The 15,633-nt window shown below is 46.5% G+C and overlaps 1 protein-coding gene across 1 annotated transcript in view; it reads left to right on the top strand.

Annotated features, from left to right (window-relative positions):
• Positions 1-15,633, top strand: part of KIF3B (kinesin family member 3B) — a 40,697-nt gene that overhangs the window by 13,389 nt on the left and 11,675 nt on the right. Inside the window, exon 2 of the mRNA XM_056121195.1 lies at positions 11,990-13,458. Coding sequence (XP_055977170.1) covers positions 12,055-13,458 — 1,404 coding nt within the window. The 5' untranslated portion in view covers positions 11,990-12,054. The remainder of the gene's footprint in view (positions 1-11,989; positions 13,459-15,633) is intronic.

The raw sequence follows: 15,633 nt of genomic DNA, 5'->3' as shown, positions 1-15,633 counted from the left end.
AGCCCTGAGCATAGCTAAGTATGGCCCAAATTCCAAAATTAAAATACAGATTTTTTTTCTATGACTCTCTACCCATCCAGTTAAAATGAAAAGTCTTTCACATACTGAAAATAGGATGGTGGTTTCCTGAGATGGGGGAGTAAGGGGGTGGGAGTAGTTCTTTGATGAGTCTGCTAAGGAGGGTAATACCAGAGGTGTTGAAACAATGGCGGTGTGCGTTAGTCGCCTCAGCTACAATTAATGCATGCTTTATGTTTATTTTCTTATAGAAGGCGGATTTCCAGGGGCTACAGGCCAAGTAAATTTGGGAACACCTGGTTTAGAGTTTCACCTGGGTGAGATGAGAAATTCCTGAAGGTCTGATACACAGTAGCATGGGCATCCCTAGCACAATTGAAGTTTTTGAACTTAAAAAACAAGTTAAGAGCATATGTTTCCTATCATGTGGGTTTTGTATAAAACATACAATTTTAATGCATTGGTAAAGGAGAGGACTCTTTACCTTGAGCATTGTTTAGAAGCAGGTGGCCACAAGCAGTGCTCAGGCAGCTTGGTGTGGTAGTCATCCAATGTCCAGTGTAAATAAAGGTCTCTTACTACCTATTTGTAAATTATCAACAGAAACAACTTAATTTTTTCCTGCAGATTTGTGCAGGGAACGAGGAATTGCTGGCAGGAAAGCCTTTCCTGTTTCCTACTTTGGGTGACTTGGGGCCTGGACTCTGTCTGGGCCACATAAAAGGGGCATTGTTGGCAGGCAGGTAAGTGTATAGCCTGGGCAGTGGTTAGGGTAGTGTCACAAAGGAACTGTCACAAAGGAACAAGTGCGGGGCCAGAACCATAGCAGGGCTCTTGCCTTGCACATAGCCAACCTGGATTCTATCGCCGACATCCCATAGGGTCCCCCAAGCACCTCCAGGAATAATTTCTGAGTGCAGAGCCAGGAGTTAAGCCCTGAGCATTGCCAAGTGTGACTCCAAAACCAAACAGTAACCAAAATGGAAGCTGTGTCCCATTCTCCTTGAGTTGGATCCAGCCTCCTTCTGCCTGCCGCTCCCTGCACTCAGTGTGGTGTGTGGGCGATTCAGGAAGTCCCTCAGGATCACACTCAGCGGGTGCATCCTAGAGTTATCACACTCAGACATCGGGGTGATACTTCATCTTATTTTATTTTATTTGGGTTTTGGGATCACACCCCACAGTAATCAGGAACTGTTCCTGGCTCTGTGCTCAGGATTCTCTTTTAAGCCGTGTTGGAGAACTGTATTTGGTGCCAGAGATTGGAACTGGCTTTGGCTGTGTCCAAGGCCTTAGATTCTGTACTCTCCAGCTTGCTAGCTATTCATTAATGAATGAATTTTGGTTTTCTTTTATTTGGGGGTCACAGCAAGCAGTGCTGAGGGCTACTCCTGGCTGGCTCTGGGCTCAGGGAGCAGTCCCGCTGGGGCTCAGGAACTGTCTGTGATGCCAGGGATTGGCCCTGGGTGGGCTCCGTGGCAAGGGGAAACCCTACCTGCTATACTATTGCTCCTACCTCCAGCTTGGATATTGTTAAATGTATGTGTATATTGGAATGGACTTGTAGAGTTTTTTTTTAACTAAAAAAAAAATAAGGCCCACAATGAAAATGTGGGGTTTTTTAATTGAATTTATACTGTCTTGTAAGCCAATATAACGTGTGGCATAAGGATTAGCTTCACAAACATATATGTTTGAATATTTGAGGAGGGCCAGAGAGATAGTAGGGGTTAAGGGATTTGTTTTGTACCCAGCTGACCCCACATTTGATCTCTGGTTCCACATATATTTTCCTGATTACCAGGAATGATCCCAAAGCTCAGGGCCAGAACTAAGTCCCGAGAACCACCGGGTGTGGCCCTAAAACTAAACTAAAAATAAAATTAAAATATGGAGATTTTTTTTTTATAGTGTTGCAGATCAAACTCAGGGCCTCAGACTTGAAAGGCATGTGCTATGCCACTGAGCTACATCCTAGGCCCTTACATGTGGGTTTTTACATAAAGGTAAAGGTAAAGGCCCTCCCGTTGATCGTCGATTTGCTCGAGCAGGCCCAGTAACGTCTCCATTGGAGACTTTGTTGTTACTGTGTCTGGCATATCGAATACTCTCGGTAGCTTGCCGGGCTCTCCAAGAGGGGCGGAGGAATTGAACTCGGGTCGGCCATGTTGGCCGCTTGTAAGGCGGAAACAAACTGATTTTTTAAAAAAAATTTTTATTAGTGAAACACCATGAGGTAGTTATAGACTTACAAATTTTTGTGAAACAAACTGATTTTTAAATCCCAGCTGTTTCACTTAAAGTAAGTGAAACCAAGGGTGTGTGACCCTGGGAAATTAATTTCTCTGAGTCTGCCTTTCTTATGTTTAAAATTGGACTAATACCTATTTTTCATAAAGAAATTTTAAAGATTAGGTGAGAAATGCACATTAAAGCTCTTGTTATTCTTTAAGTTGTGACCATTGAAAACAGCAAAAACACCAGACCCTCATCGATTCTAAGTAAGTGACTTAGAATACCTTTTTAATAAATGCCTTTTAGGAATGTTTCATAACTGGATGCAAAGAAGGGGTTTATTTTTCTCTTTTCCTTCTCAAACAACTACTTTCTTTGCTTTTTTGGGTCTCTAAATGATTGGGAGGGCATGGTGCTTGTTAGAATTTATTTATTTTTTATTCTTTTTTGTCTGTGACATTTCTAGGTCTCTTTCCACGTAGGTAACCTGTATTCCTACAACACATCAACCTAAGGGGTTGCACTGTTTATTGTCAAAGAAAAACAAGCTTTATTGTTTCCCCTGCATCCCTGATTGTAAGAAACAAAATACATGCACCCCTCCAAAAGGCAGAAAAACTGACAACAAATTTCACTTGCAATCTCTCAACCAGGATCAATATTGTATGCATTTCCTGAGTGTTTATTAAACTCAGACTAAGGGGGCTGGAGCGATAACACAGTGGGAAGGGCTTTTGCCTTGCACATGGTTTACCTGAGATCAATGTTAAGCATCCCATATGGTCCCCTGAGCTCCGTCAGGAGTAATTCCTAAGTGCAGAGCCAGGAGTTACCCCTGTGCATCACCAGGTGTGACCCAAAAAGAAAAAAAGTAAAAGAAACAGACTAAGTATTTAACACTACTTATTTAGTCCTCAAACTATTCTTCAAAGTAGGTAATACTGGGGCTGGAGTGATAGCACAGTGGGTAGGGCGTTTGCCTTGTAAGCGGCCAATATGGCTGACCTGAGTTCGATTCCTCCACCCCTCTCAGAGAGCCTGGCAAGCTACCAAGAGTATCTCGCCCACACGGCAAAGCCTGGCAAGCTACCCGTGACATATTCGATATGCCAAACACAGTAACAATTGTCACAATGGAGACATTACTGGGCCTGCTCGAGCAAATCGATGAACAACGGGAGGACAGTGACAGTGACAGGTATTACTGACCCTGTTTTATGGGGATAAACCTTTCCAAGACTATTAGGGCAGTGTAGGAATCCATACCCTGGCATGTTGAATACTAAAGCTTTTCAACCCAGACTTTAAGTCCCTCTCTCCTCTTGTGCCCGCCCCCACGGTCTCCTCTGTACACAGGTGAGCCTGAGTTACTCCCTCGTTTGGATAGACTGCCTGTTCTCAACTATACAGAATGTCATAAATGTTAACCCGTGTGCCTTAGAGATTTATTGTATTTATTTAATTTGAAATATTTACTTTTTTTTTTGTCATACCTAGCTGTGTTCAGGGATCATTCTGGTGAGGCCCAGGGGGACCATGATGGAACCCAGTTTGTCCACGAGTGCCCTACCTTGCTGTACTGTCTCTCTGGCCCCTGGTGTGTTTATTCTTCCTTGACTGCATGGTTACTTTCCACTTGAGAGATGTGTCATCATCTCGCCTTAGGTCGAGATGGTGCAGTGCTAGACATGCCCATGCGTCTCGCACTTACGTTAATCGGTGATGTCCTCAAAGTATTTTGGGAAATAGAGTTGCTGTTTCAAGGGGGCATTCTTACGTCGAGAGTCTGGTATTGATCAACAGCCCTCAAATAAGTTGTGCCAGTTGGGAATACAGTGGCAGTGCTCAGGGACCCCGGGAGCCATGTGGTGCTGTGGATGGCGCCCAGCCAGGACCATGCACCCTAACCGCTGCAATATCTCCCAGCCCAGGAGTTTGAAAGCTTTTAGACAGTTCACAAAACTGTATGGTTCACACACCAAAACCCAGGTGACCTTATGTTTCTAAATAGTGCCTGTGCTGACAACAGTGTGTGTTCATTAACCTGCTGGTTTGTCGTCTTTGGGTTTTTTTTTCTTTTTTTGGGTCACACCTGGTGATGCCCAGGGGTTATTCCTGGCTCTGCACTCAGGAATTACCCTGGCGGTGCTCAGGGGACTATATGGGATGCTGGGAATCGAACCCCGGTTGGCCACATGCAAGGCAAACGCCCTACCCGCTGTGCTATTGCTCCGGCCCCTGGTTTGTCATCTTTGAATGCCTCCCAGGATTGAAGCTATGTAACATACTGGTTGACATTAGAAAATTCAGTATTTCTTTGCCAAAGCTTTCATGGATGCTCCTAGGTGAAACTGCACCTTAAGATTGAGCTGAGGGGGCTGGAGAGATAGTATAGCGGGTAGGGCATTTGCCTTGCATGCGGCCGACCTGGGTTTGATTCCCAGCATCCGTTATGGTCCTCTGAGCACCGCCAGGAGTAACTCCTGAGTGCAGAGCCAGGAGTAACCCCTGTGCATCACCAGGTGTGACCCAAAAAGAAAAAAAAATATTGAGCTGAGTAGTTCTACTCCTGGGTCCCTTTATTCATCAAATCATTGTTATTACATACATTTAGTCAAGGGGGTCAGTTGAAACGGATGTTTAGAAAGGAGGAATTTCATGAATTTTGACCCCTTTTCTGAATTTCACAAAATTTTTCCATATTTTTCACTTTAGTTTTACTTTCTTTCTGTTGTTTGTTTTGGGGCCACAGATGGCTCTTCTCAGGATTTAACCTGGCTTTATGTGGGACTGTTTGGGGTGCCAGGGATTGAACCTGGGTCGGCCATGGGCGTGACAGGTTCCCTGCACACTGTACTATCTCTCCAGCCCCTGGTTTAATTTTCTGAGGAAGGTAAGCGTGTGATTCAGTACTCAGGAGCTATAAAAGGCTGCCAGAGCACAGGCTCCCTCCTCTCTTGGCACGCAGCCTCCCAAGCTCTTTTCCCCACAGGCAACAACGTTGTCACCTGGCTCTCATGCTTGGCCCCAGATACACTATATGCATGTTATATATATATATAAATAAACATAAAATTATTCCCCTCAACACAAATGCCATTTCCTTTAAAAAGTTCTGCAGGGAGGTGGCTTTATTTTTTCATTTCATTATTTTTTTAATTATTTTTCACAGTGACCTTATTTTTCCTTTCTTCTGGGGTGGGAGCCGCACCCAGCAAAGCTCAGGGCTTTGGGGACTGTATGTAGTGCCAGTGACAGACCCAGCTCAACCATATGCAAGGCAAGTGCCCTATCTGCTGGTACTATCGCTCCTGCCCTGGTGGTATTATTTTTCAACTCGAAATGAAATAATCTTGCTTTGAAATTTGTGTCGCTCCCGTTGTGACAGCTGACTATAGGAACCAGAGACACCGCATGGGACTTGTTTTCTCTGCGTTGTTTGGGAATCATCAATAAGGAGACCTGATATTCCAGAACAGTTAGAAATGGCTGTGAAAGAGTATCGTGGATAATGATGAGCTGGATATAAGGTGGAGGCGGGTGCTTCCCCTGAGAGCGCCCGCACAGGGACGTGGGTGGGGTGATTCAGAGGCAGTTACTGGGATTATCTTGCCCAAGTGTGGCGGAGCTTTTCTGATGGATGGCTCAGGTGATCTGTAACTCGGGCTGTCTTTCAGACATGCTGAGTCCTTGAACTGTCAGCCAGGCAACTGGCAGGTGGTTGCCTCGTCTGCTCTTAGAGGACACTGCACCGGGACACATTGATTAAAGAGGCATTAGTATGCACTCGGTGTGCCTGCACATTGCTGCTCCTTGGGAGACTCTGCTCAGTGAACTGAGTCAAATTTTTATTTTTCCCCAATTGAAGATATTGCATGCTTGCCTAAGGAAGTTTGGAAAGTGCAGAAATGTTGAAAGAGGGGCCAGAGAGATAGTACAGTGCGTAGGACACTTGCCTTGCATGTGGCCAACCTGGGTTCAATCCCTGGCATCACATGTGGTTCCCTGAGCACCGCCAGGAATGATTCCTGAGCACAGAGCCAGGAATAAGCCCAGAGCACTGCTTGGTGTGGCCCAAAAGCCAAAGGGAAAAAACAACACAGAAGTGTTGAAAGAGCAGGTCAGCCACATATAATTCATCTACCCAGAGAGGACCACAGGGGCCGGATTGGTAGTATGGTGGGTAGGGCACTTGCCTTCTACACACCTGATCTGGGTTTGATCCCTGGTCCCCCGAGTCTGCCAGGAGTGATCTCTGAGTGCAAAGCCAGAAGTAAGCCCCGAGCACAGCCTGGAGTGGCCCCAAAGCCAAAATAAAAACATGTTAGAAAAAAAAAAAAAACATGTTAGAGGGCGGAGAGATGGCTCAAAGGAGAGGGTTCCATGTGGCAGAGCCGGGGATCAAATGCAGAGACTTTGCACATGGTAGGCATGCTAGAGTGGATGCTTTGTATGCAGGAGTCCCAGATTCATCCCTAGCAGCACTGCCAGAAAAGCCCTCAAGCACTGAGCTGGGAGTATGCCCTGAGAACTTCTGGGTATGATCCCCCAACTTAAGAAAAATGAGTAATGAAAATGTGGTCATGACGGAGAAGATGGCTCTGAGTGCTGCAGCACCTGCTTTGCATGCAGGAACTCCAGACTAGACCCCAAGTTTCACATACACCAGCACTGTTGGGAGTGACTCCCGAGCAGCACAGTGCCCGCTATGCCCCCTCCAGGGGCCCTGCCCACTGTACTATCTCTCCACCACCATCCCCTCCCCATTGCACATTTTATATTTATATTTTAGAGGCCACACCCAGTGGTGCTGAGAGGCCACTGGGGCTCTACTTGGCCTTGTGGGGGTCAAATTCAGGGCCTTTGCACATGCTAGGTCTGTGCTCTCCCACTTGACCAGTCTCCCCAGCCCCTTAGGAAACATTACCCTTCAGAAACTGATGTAAGAAACAATCAGAATTGATGTTGTTGTCAAAATCTCTTATTTGCTTCAAGCTTTTTGTTTCAAAGAGAAATTATAAAATATTTCAGGTAAAAATGAAATATTGGGGCCAGAGAGATAGTCCAGTGATTAGGGCAGTTGCCATGCAGGCGGCCTTCCCAGGTTTGATCCCCAGCACTGTAGTCCCCTGAGCACAGCCAGTTGTCACCCAAAGCAAATAGGAAAAATCGAAGTAGTACTCTCATTTTTAGTCTCATTTGCTGCACTCCCCTGCCTTCTTTATACTGTGTGATACTGATGACCGTCAGTATCACAGATATATATTCTGTCCCAGTTTTATTCAAACAGACTTAAATCCAAAGCTGTATATACCATATTGTTTTGTATTTATTGTCATAACTGTCATGCTACAGTATTTCGTTCAACCTGTTTATGTCAATTTGTATATACGGAACTAATTCAGGACTGGCAAACTTCTTCTGAAGTGGGGGAGGAGTTGGGGCCACTGTCAGTGCTCAGAGCTTATTCCTGACATTTTGGTCAGGGATAACTTCTGGGGGTGCCTGAGACGGAGCCCGGGTCGAGAGCATTTAAGGCAAATGCCTTATCCACTGGGCTGTCTCTCCAGCCCTGGCAACTTTTTCTGTAGAAGACCAGGGATTAGAACTGGAGAGATCATTCAAGAGTTAAGGCTTTTGAATTGCACGCGGCCAGCCCCAGCTCAGATTGTCACCTCATAAGGTCCCCTAAAGTTTTCCTGAGCACTGGTGGATGTGGTCCCCAAACAAAAGCTGAATAAAGATTAGGAAGTAAAGTAAGTAGAGTAAGTAAAGATGAGGCTTCTAGGGCTATACTGTCACACTATCTCTACTACAACTGTTCAGTTCTGCTATTTCATAGCTAACATAAACCAAAGATAATATGTAAAGAGGGTCGGGCTATGTCTCAGTAAAACTTTATTTACACAAACAAAGTGTGAGCCCATAGGTTAGTTAGTGCTGTAGTTAGTTGCCCTCCACTCTTATTTCTGTTCACTAGTAGGTTTCTTACTATCTGTAATTTGAAGAGGCCCTGTTTGTATTTTGTTATTTTTGGGCCACACCCAGCAGTGCTCAGGGCTCACTTCTGGCTCTGCGCTCAGGGATCACTCATAGGGGGGCTCGAGGACCATATCGGAAGCCAGGGATGAAACCAGGGTTAAACATGTGCAAGGCAACCATCCTGTCTGCTAAACAATCTCTCCGACCCCCTTATTTTATTTTTCAATCCCCATCTAAATGGATGTGTAGGGTTTTCCCCACTTTTGTTGGGCTATTTTAGGAACGTTACAGAAAGCATCCTTGTTCATGTTTCTTCGTGCGTGTGCAAAGCAAAATCGCTGAGTTTTGTTTTCAATAATGGGAGGCATCTAAAATGCCATAGGTGGTATGTGACTAGCCTGTAATTCTAACTTCGAACTGGATAGGCCAGTGATTATTGCAAATTCATTCCGCACCTAATTCTAGAACTTGAAGAAAGGCTCCATGACAACTTGCCTGAGTCCAAACATGAACTATTTGGAGGCTGGGCTGGAAGAGTGTGGCTGCCATGAAAACTGTGCATCCGCTTTCTCAGGAGACAAAGGAGCTGAGGCAGGGGCAGATCCTGGGTTTTCAAGTCTAGTGGCCATTTCAGCAGGGGTCGTTAGCATCAGAATGACAAGTTCTAGCAGAAAAGGTATTTGGGATGAAGGTGGTGAGTTGCTGACTTGTGGTTCCTTCTTTCCTGGCAGTGCTGTGAATTCCTCTAAAGATTTATCACTGTAATTAGTCTGGCCAGAAGAATAAGGAAGGTAATAAAATAAAGTATCAGGGCAGCCTTCCAAGAAAACTCTTTTCTTTGAGGAGGACTGAGAATAAGATTGTAAGCCCTGGTGGCAGGAAATTAAATTAGTCCATCTTCCTGATATAATGCATCAATAATACATAACTAGTTCAACTTGAACTTGGTGAGTTCAGAGAAGAAATGGTATTCTGTGCTCACAGTCGAGGAGATTTAATTAAGGGGACTCATGCTTTGGGAATTCCTTCTTTTTAAAAGATTTTGGGGATTATTGTAGGTCATTATCATATCCCTTTTTTTAAAAAATCATTTTGGAGATGTGCTCAGAAAATATATGGGCTGTAACAAACAGTTGAACATCTAGGTCAGCTTACTGGTGTGTGTGTGTGTGTGTGTGTGTGTGTGTGTCTGTGTACATAAACAGTCTTGGTGCTACATTGTGTGGTGGGAAAAGTAGGCTGCTATGTTTCCTTGGGGGGTGGGGGGGGAGTGTGTAAATGCAGAAGACTCAGTTCTTTCCACTGTCCACCTGCCTCCATCTACCTTATGTTTCTTTTGCTCCTGAAAGTCTCGATAAGGACTTGTGTCACTGTCCTGCACTGCAGTGGGAGGTGCAGGGGCTGGAGTGTGAGCGATGCGTCTTGAGCAGTTTCGCAGGCCCCGAGTGAAATGGAGGGAGAACCAAGCAATGACTTCGCCACACCAAGTGTGACTTGGGGACCGTTGCCCTGGAAATGAAAACCAGAGACAATAGAGTGCTCATACCAACATCTGGTTCTTCCCATCTGACAAGATTATAATACCATCTAGAAGGTGACGAATGAATGGAAGGACTGGTTTTTTTTTAAACGGCTTGAGATTTATTCCAATTGAATATTAATTGGGTATTTGGAGCTCACTGTAATTTACTTTTGGTAGGATCGCTATACCCTGAATAAAAATTGTTAGCCTAGTGATGTTTTTGTTTGTTTGGGGGTCACACTAGGCAACACTCAGGGCTTATACCTGCCTCTGCGCTTAGGAATCACTCCTGGCTAAGCTCGGGAGTGTCGGAAATTGAACCTGGATCGGCCATGTGCAAGGCAAGCACCCTATCTGCTGTACCCTCTCTCTCTGGCCCTCACTATAATTTCCTCACTCACTTACAATGCGTCCTTCCTCACTGTAATTTCCAGTGGTCTTGAATGGATTTATATGGTTATTTTTTAAAATTTCATTTTATTTCTTTGGGCCATACCTGGTAGTCCTCAAGGGCTACTCCCAGCTTATTGCTCAGGGGGCATTCCTCAAAGTGCTGCATGCAAAATATCTGCTCCAGTCCTTTGACTCACTCAGGCCCCTGGCTTGGTCATTTTAATCCAGCTTTATGTCAGTTCCCCAAGTCCTTCCAGCTTTGGAAGTGCTTCAGACTCACAGTGGTTCAAAAGGAAGAATAATTATCCCTCTTTTGTAGAGTTTATAGAAAAGGGGTTCAGAGAGAACAAGAGGTCTTCTGTTTTTTTTTTCTGTGCAGACATTTTGACATGTAATGTTAGAAGTATGAAACATAACTTTTTGCATTTCAAAACGTGCCTGGCAATGAAACAGTTGGAAACGTTTGGTGGGGGACCACACAGACCCTATGGTCAGTTTTAAGCAAATATCTGCATACAGAGACCTCGAGCCCAGCCCTGCTTTCTCACTCCCGTCCGTCTGTTGTCAAGGAGTGGCCCTTCACAGTTAAAAAGAACATGGTTCTCAGTATCAGAATCGCGTGTATGTCCTGTGACCTAGCAATTTCAGTTCTAGGAATTTATTCTTAACCGCTCTACCTACTCGTCTGTGAAAGGATGTGGTTCCAAGAGTTTCACAGAGACGACTTGAGTGCTCGTCACTCGGCCCTATAAATGATGGTGCTCCCGTGTATAGGATGCCTGGCCGCTGCCAAATGATATTGCAGTTCTGGAGACAGGCATGTGGCTCAAGGGACCAGGCACATGCAAAGCCAGGCTCTGGGTTTGATCCCTGTCCCTGAATGAACCCCAGATGTCACCAGGTGACTCTCATAGCCCCTAAATGCCGCTAGAAGTGGCCCCCACACCAGTAATAAAAGCAGAAGGAGTAGGGCAGATTTACATTGCCTTAGGGAATAAACTCCAAGATGGCTTAGAAAAGTCACAGGATTAGAAAAGTCACATACAGGATTAATGCTGCATATACTGAGTATACATTTGTAAATGCTGCATGTACTGAGTAATGCTGTACATACTGTATATACCGAGGACATACTGCATTTGCTGCACGTACTGAGGGCTGATGTGAGAAGGGAGAGGTAGGCATATGTGTGTATTATGCATGAACAACTTAGAAAGAGAGAAATTGAATACTGGGCTGGAGCAATGATACAGGGGGAAGATGCTTGCCTTACATGCGGCTGACTTCGGTTTGATCCCTCGCAACACATACGGTCCCCCGAGTCCCACCAGGAGTGATCCCTCAGTGCAGAGGCAGAAGTAAGCCCCAATCACTGCTGGGTGTGGCCCCAAAACCAAAATAGACAATATCATTCCGTTAAACATATTGTAATATTTTGTCTTTGTGTGTGTGGAGGGGGTGCTTAGACCACACCAGTGGTCTCAGGGGCTGCTCCGGCATTTGTACCAGGGATTCCTCCTGGTGGTGCTCAAAGAGCTATTTTGGTGCTGGGGACTGAACCAGGGTCAGCCACGTGCAAGGCAAGTACCTTAATATCTATTCCATCTCTGGCCCCGAATATATTTTGTACAAGCCAGTTTTTACTGGTGGTTTTATTTTTGGGGATGATTGGTTCAGGGCTACTCATGGGCAGTGCTTGATCCCAGTGGTGTTTGGGGGGGGGGCGGGGCTCCCCCTGTAGAGCATGTGTTCTAACCTTTGACTTGATAGTGTCAGCGGCCACTCAGTAACCCCCACAGACAGCTGTCCTGTTCTCACTCACTTTTGTTCTCTTCCCAGGACCGTAGCATCCAGGCGCACTGTGGACTCGGGACCCTGCAGACTGATCCAGTTGGGAATTCATCATGTCAAAATTAAAGAGCTCAGAGTCGGTCAGGGTAGTGGTGCGCTGTCGGCCCATGAACGGCAAAGAAAAAGCTGCTTCCTACGACAAAGTGGTGGATGTGGACGTGAAGCTGGGGCAAGTGTCTGTGAAGAACCCCCGGGGAGTGGCTCATGAAATGCCCAAGACCTTCACTTTTGACGCAGTCTATGATTGGAATGCCAAGCAGTTTGAACTCTACGATGAGACATTCCGGCCACTCGTGGACTCTGTCCTACAAGGTTTCAATGGGACGATTTTCGCCTATGGACAAACTGGGACGGGGAAGACCTACACCATGGAAGGAGTCCGGGGCGACCCTGAGAAGAGGGGAGTGATCCCCAACTCATTTGACCACATCTTCACTCACATCTCGCGCTCCCAGAATCAGCAGTACCTGGTTCGGGCTTCCTACTTAGAGATCTACCAGGAGGAGATCCGTGACCTGCTCTCCAAGGACCAGACCAAACGGCTCGAGCTCAAAGAGAGGCCCGACACCGGCGTCTATGTCAAAGACCTGTCTTCCTTTGTCACCAAGAGTGTGAAGGAGATCGAGCACGTGATGAATGTGGGGAACCAGAACCGCTCCGTTGGTGCCACCAACATGAATGAGCACAGCTCACGGTCTCACGCCATTTTTGTCATCACCATCGAGTGCAGTGAGGTCGGTCTCGACGGTGAAAATCACATCCGCGTAGGGAAATTGAACCTCGTAGATCTTGCTGGCAGCGAACGGCAAGCCAAGACAGGCGCACAAGGGGAGAGATTAAAGGAAGCCACCAAGATCAATCTGTCCCTTTCGGCTTTGGGCAACGTCATCTCGGCCCTGGTGGATGGCAAGAGCACTCACATCCCCTACCGGGACTCAAAGCTCACCCGGCTCCTCCAGGATTCTCTCGGGGGCAATGCCAAAACTGTGATGGTGGCCAATGTGGGGCCTGCCTCTTACAACGTCGAGGAGACTCTGACCACTTTGAGATACGCCAACCGTGCCAAAAACATTAAGAACAAGCCCCGGGTCAACGAGGACCCGAAGGACGCCCTCCTGCGGGAATTCCAGGAAGAGATTGCTCGGCTCAAGGCCCAGCTGGAAAAACGGTCCATTGGCAGGAGGAAGAAACGAGAGAGGCGGAGGGATGGCGGTGGCAGTGGTGGGGGCGGGGAGGAGGAGGAGGAGGAGGGTGAAGAGGGCGAGGAGGACGGGGATGATAAGGATGATTACTGGCGGGAACAGCAGGAAAAACTGGAGATTGAGAAGCGGGCCATTGTGGAGGACCACAAGTTGGCTGCAGAAGAGAAGATGCGGTTGCTGAAGGAGAAGGAGAAGAAGATGGAGGACCTGCGGCGGGAGAAGGATGCCGCTGAGATGCTCGGCGCCAAGATCAAGGTACCGGCATCTCTTCCTTGGCACTTTTTCCTTTTTGTGCTTTGTGATTTGAAGAGAGAGAGAGAGACAGAGTGTGAGTGAGAGAGAGAGAGAGACAGTGAGAAAGGAGAGAGGGAGATAGAGACAGAAAGAGATGATTGTTCTTTGAAGTTTGCTCTCCCAACAGCTCCATGATCCTTCAATGAATAATACATTCATTGAATGAAAGTGGGGCCAGACAGCCACACATGCTAGGGGAAAAGGGAGCTCAGATAGAGAAGGGAGCACCAAATAAAGGGTGCTGGGAGGATCCTCCCAGGATGGGAGAAGCATGCTGAAAGTAGACTATAGACCAAACATGATTGCCACTTAATGCCTCTTTTGCAAACCACAACACCCAAAAGGAGAGAGAGAACAAAAGGGAATGCCCTGTCACAGAGGCAAGGTGGGATGGGAGTCATGGGGGGGTGGAAGGGATACTGGGACCCGTGATGGTGGAAAATGGGCACTGGTGGAGGGATGGGTATTTGATCATTGTATAATTGAAACCCAAGCACAAACATTTGTAAGTCTACAACTGTACCTCATGGTGTTTCATTAATAAATATTAAAAAATTTAAAAAAAGAAAAAAAATTGAGGCCAGAGAGATAGTTGGTAGCATACTTACCTTGCATGCAGCCAATCCAGGTTCTATCCCTGGAACCACATAATGGTCCCCTGATCCCTGCCAGAAGTGATCCCTGGGCACAGTTGGGTGTGGCCCAGAAACGAAAAAAAGAAAAGAAAATGGGAAAAAACCTTTGTCCGATTTGAAAATTTATTAATGGCTTCGAGGTGTTTTTTTTTGTTTTGTTTTGTTTTTTTAAAAAAGATGATGAGAGCACAAGGTAAAGGACAGCAGTAAGGCTAGTCCGCTCCAGGGCAGGACACAGCCGTCTGTGGCAGACTAGCCCTCGTCTCGGATCAGATGCTTCTCATTGTCTTGCTTGACTTTCGCCTTTTGCCATGTGTGTGTACCTCTGAGTAAAAGACGATTTTACCTTCACATACTTTTAACTTTTATGTAAATGAATCCCACTGTTAATAATCTGCTGCTGCTATTTGCGCGATGTTGTGTTCATGAAATCGATCCATATGGATGCTTGTTGCTGCAACTCATTATCACTGTGCTGAGAATTCTGCGGCACCTCGTTTTTCTGATGAATGGGTATTGTCTCTCTTTCTTGCTATGAGTGAACGTTTTTGTACTTGGCCTCAGGAGAACACGTTTGTACAAGAATTTCTGGTGTGAGGGTGGAAGAGACAGTATAGGAGGGAAGGCCCTCGTCTTGCATGCAGCTGACCTTAGTTGATCTCCTGCACCACGTATGATCCCCCAAGCACCTCCAGGTGTCACTCCTGAGCCCAGCTGTAATCGCCTCTGCATACTGCTGGGTGTGGCCCCCAAACCAAAGACAAAGCTTTTCTGGTCTGGCACAGCTGGATCCGAGGGTTTACCAAACGACAAGTCGTTGGAGCCAGAGAGAGCTGAAAGGCCTAGAGCACAGGCTTTGTAGCCAGAGACACGGGTTAGCTCCCAAGCTCCACATGGTTACCTGAGCTGTGCTCAAGTATCCAGCCCCTGAGCCAGGAGTTGCCGCTAAACATAGGTAGGTGTGATCCCAAACAATAATAATAGTCATTATTATTAATAATAGTAAGTTGTTTTATAAACAACTATAACTTAAAGCTTCGAGACGAGTAGGATATGAGTTCTGGTTGCGACTCAATCTTCCCAACACTTGCGATCATCAGACTAGCTTTCGCCCATCTGGTAGCTATAAAATTCTCTCTCATAATCGTTTTAACTCACAGTACCTGATTCTACAATTGCCAGGACAGTTTTGGGTTGTTTTTAGTTTGTTTCTTGTTTGGGGCCACACCCGGCAGTGCTCAAGGCTTACTCCATCTCTGTGCTTAGGGATCACTCCTGGTGGGGCTCAGGGGACCATGTGTGTCATGGGGGGTAGAGCACAGGTTGGCCTTGTACAAGGGAAGTTCCGCTGTACTGTCTCTCTCACCCTGCAGAGCAGTTTCATCACACTAGGTGCTCCCAGGGAACCCAGCTGCCAGCCCCTGAGGGAGGCCAGTGGCTGAGGCGTGTTGCCGAGCGAGGTGCTGGCCTCAGGGGCAGTCTTGTTCCTGGTGGCAGGATG

The sequence above is a fragment of the Sorex fumeus genome, unplaced genomic scaffold (assembly GCF_029834395.1).
Source record: "Sorex fumeus unplaced genomic scaffold, SorFum_2.1 ptg000044l, whole genome shotgun sequence".
Taxonomy (NCBI): Eukaryota; Metazoa; Chordata; class Mammalia; order Eulipotyphla; family Soricidae; genus Sorex; species Sorex fumeus.
This window is presented reverse-complemented; position numbering and strand designations above follow the sequence as displayed.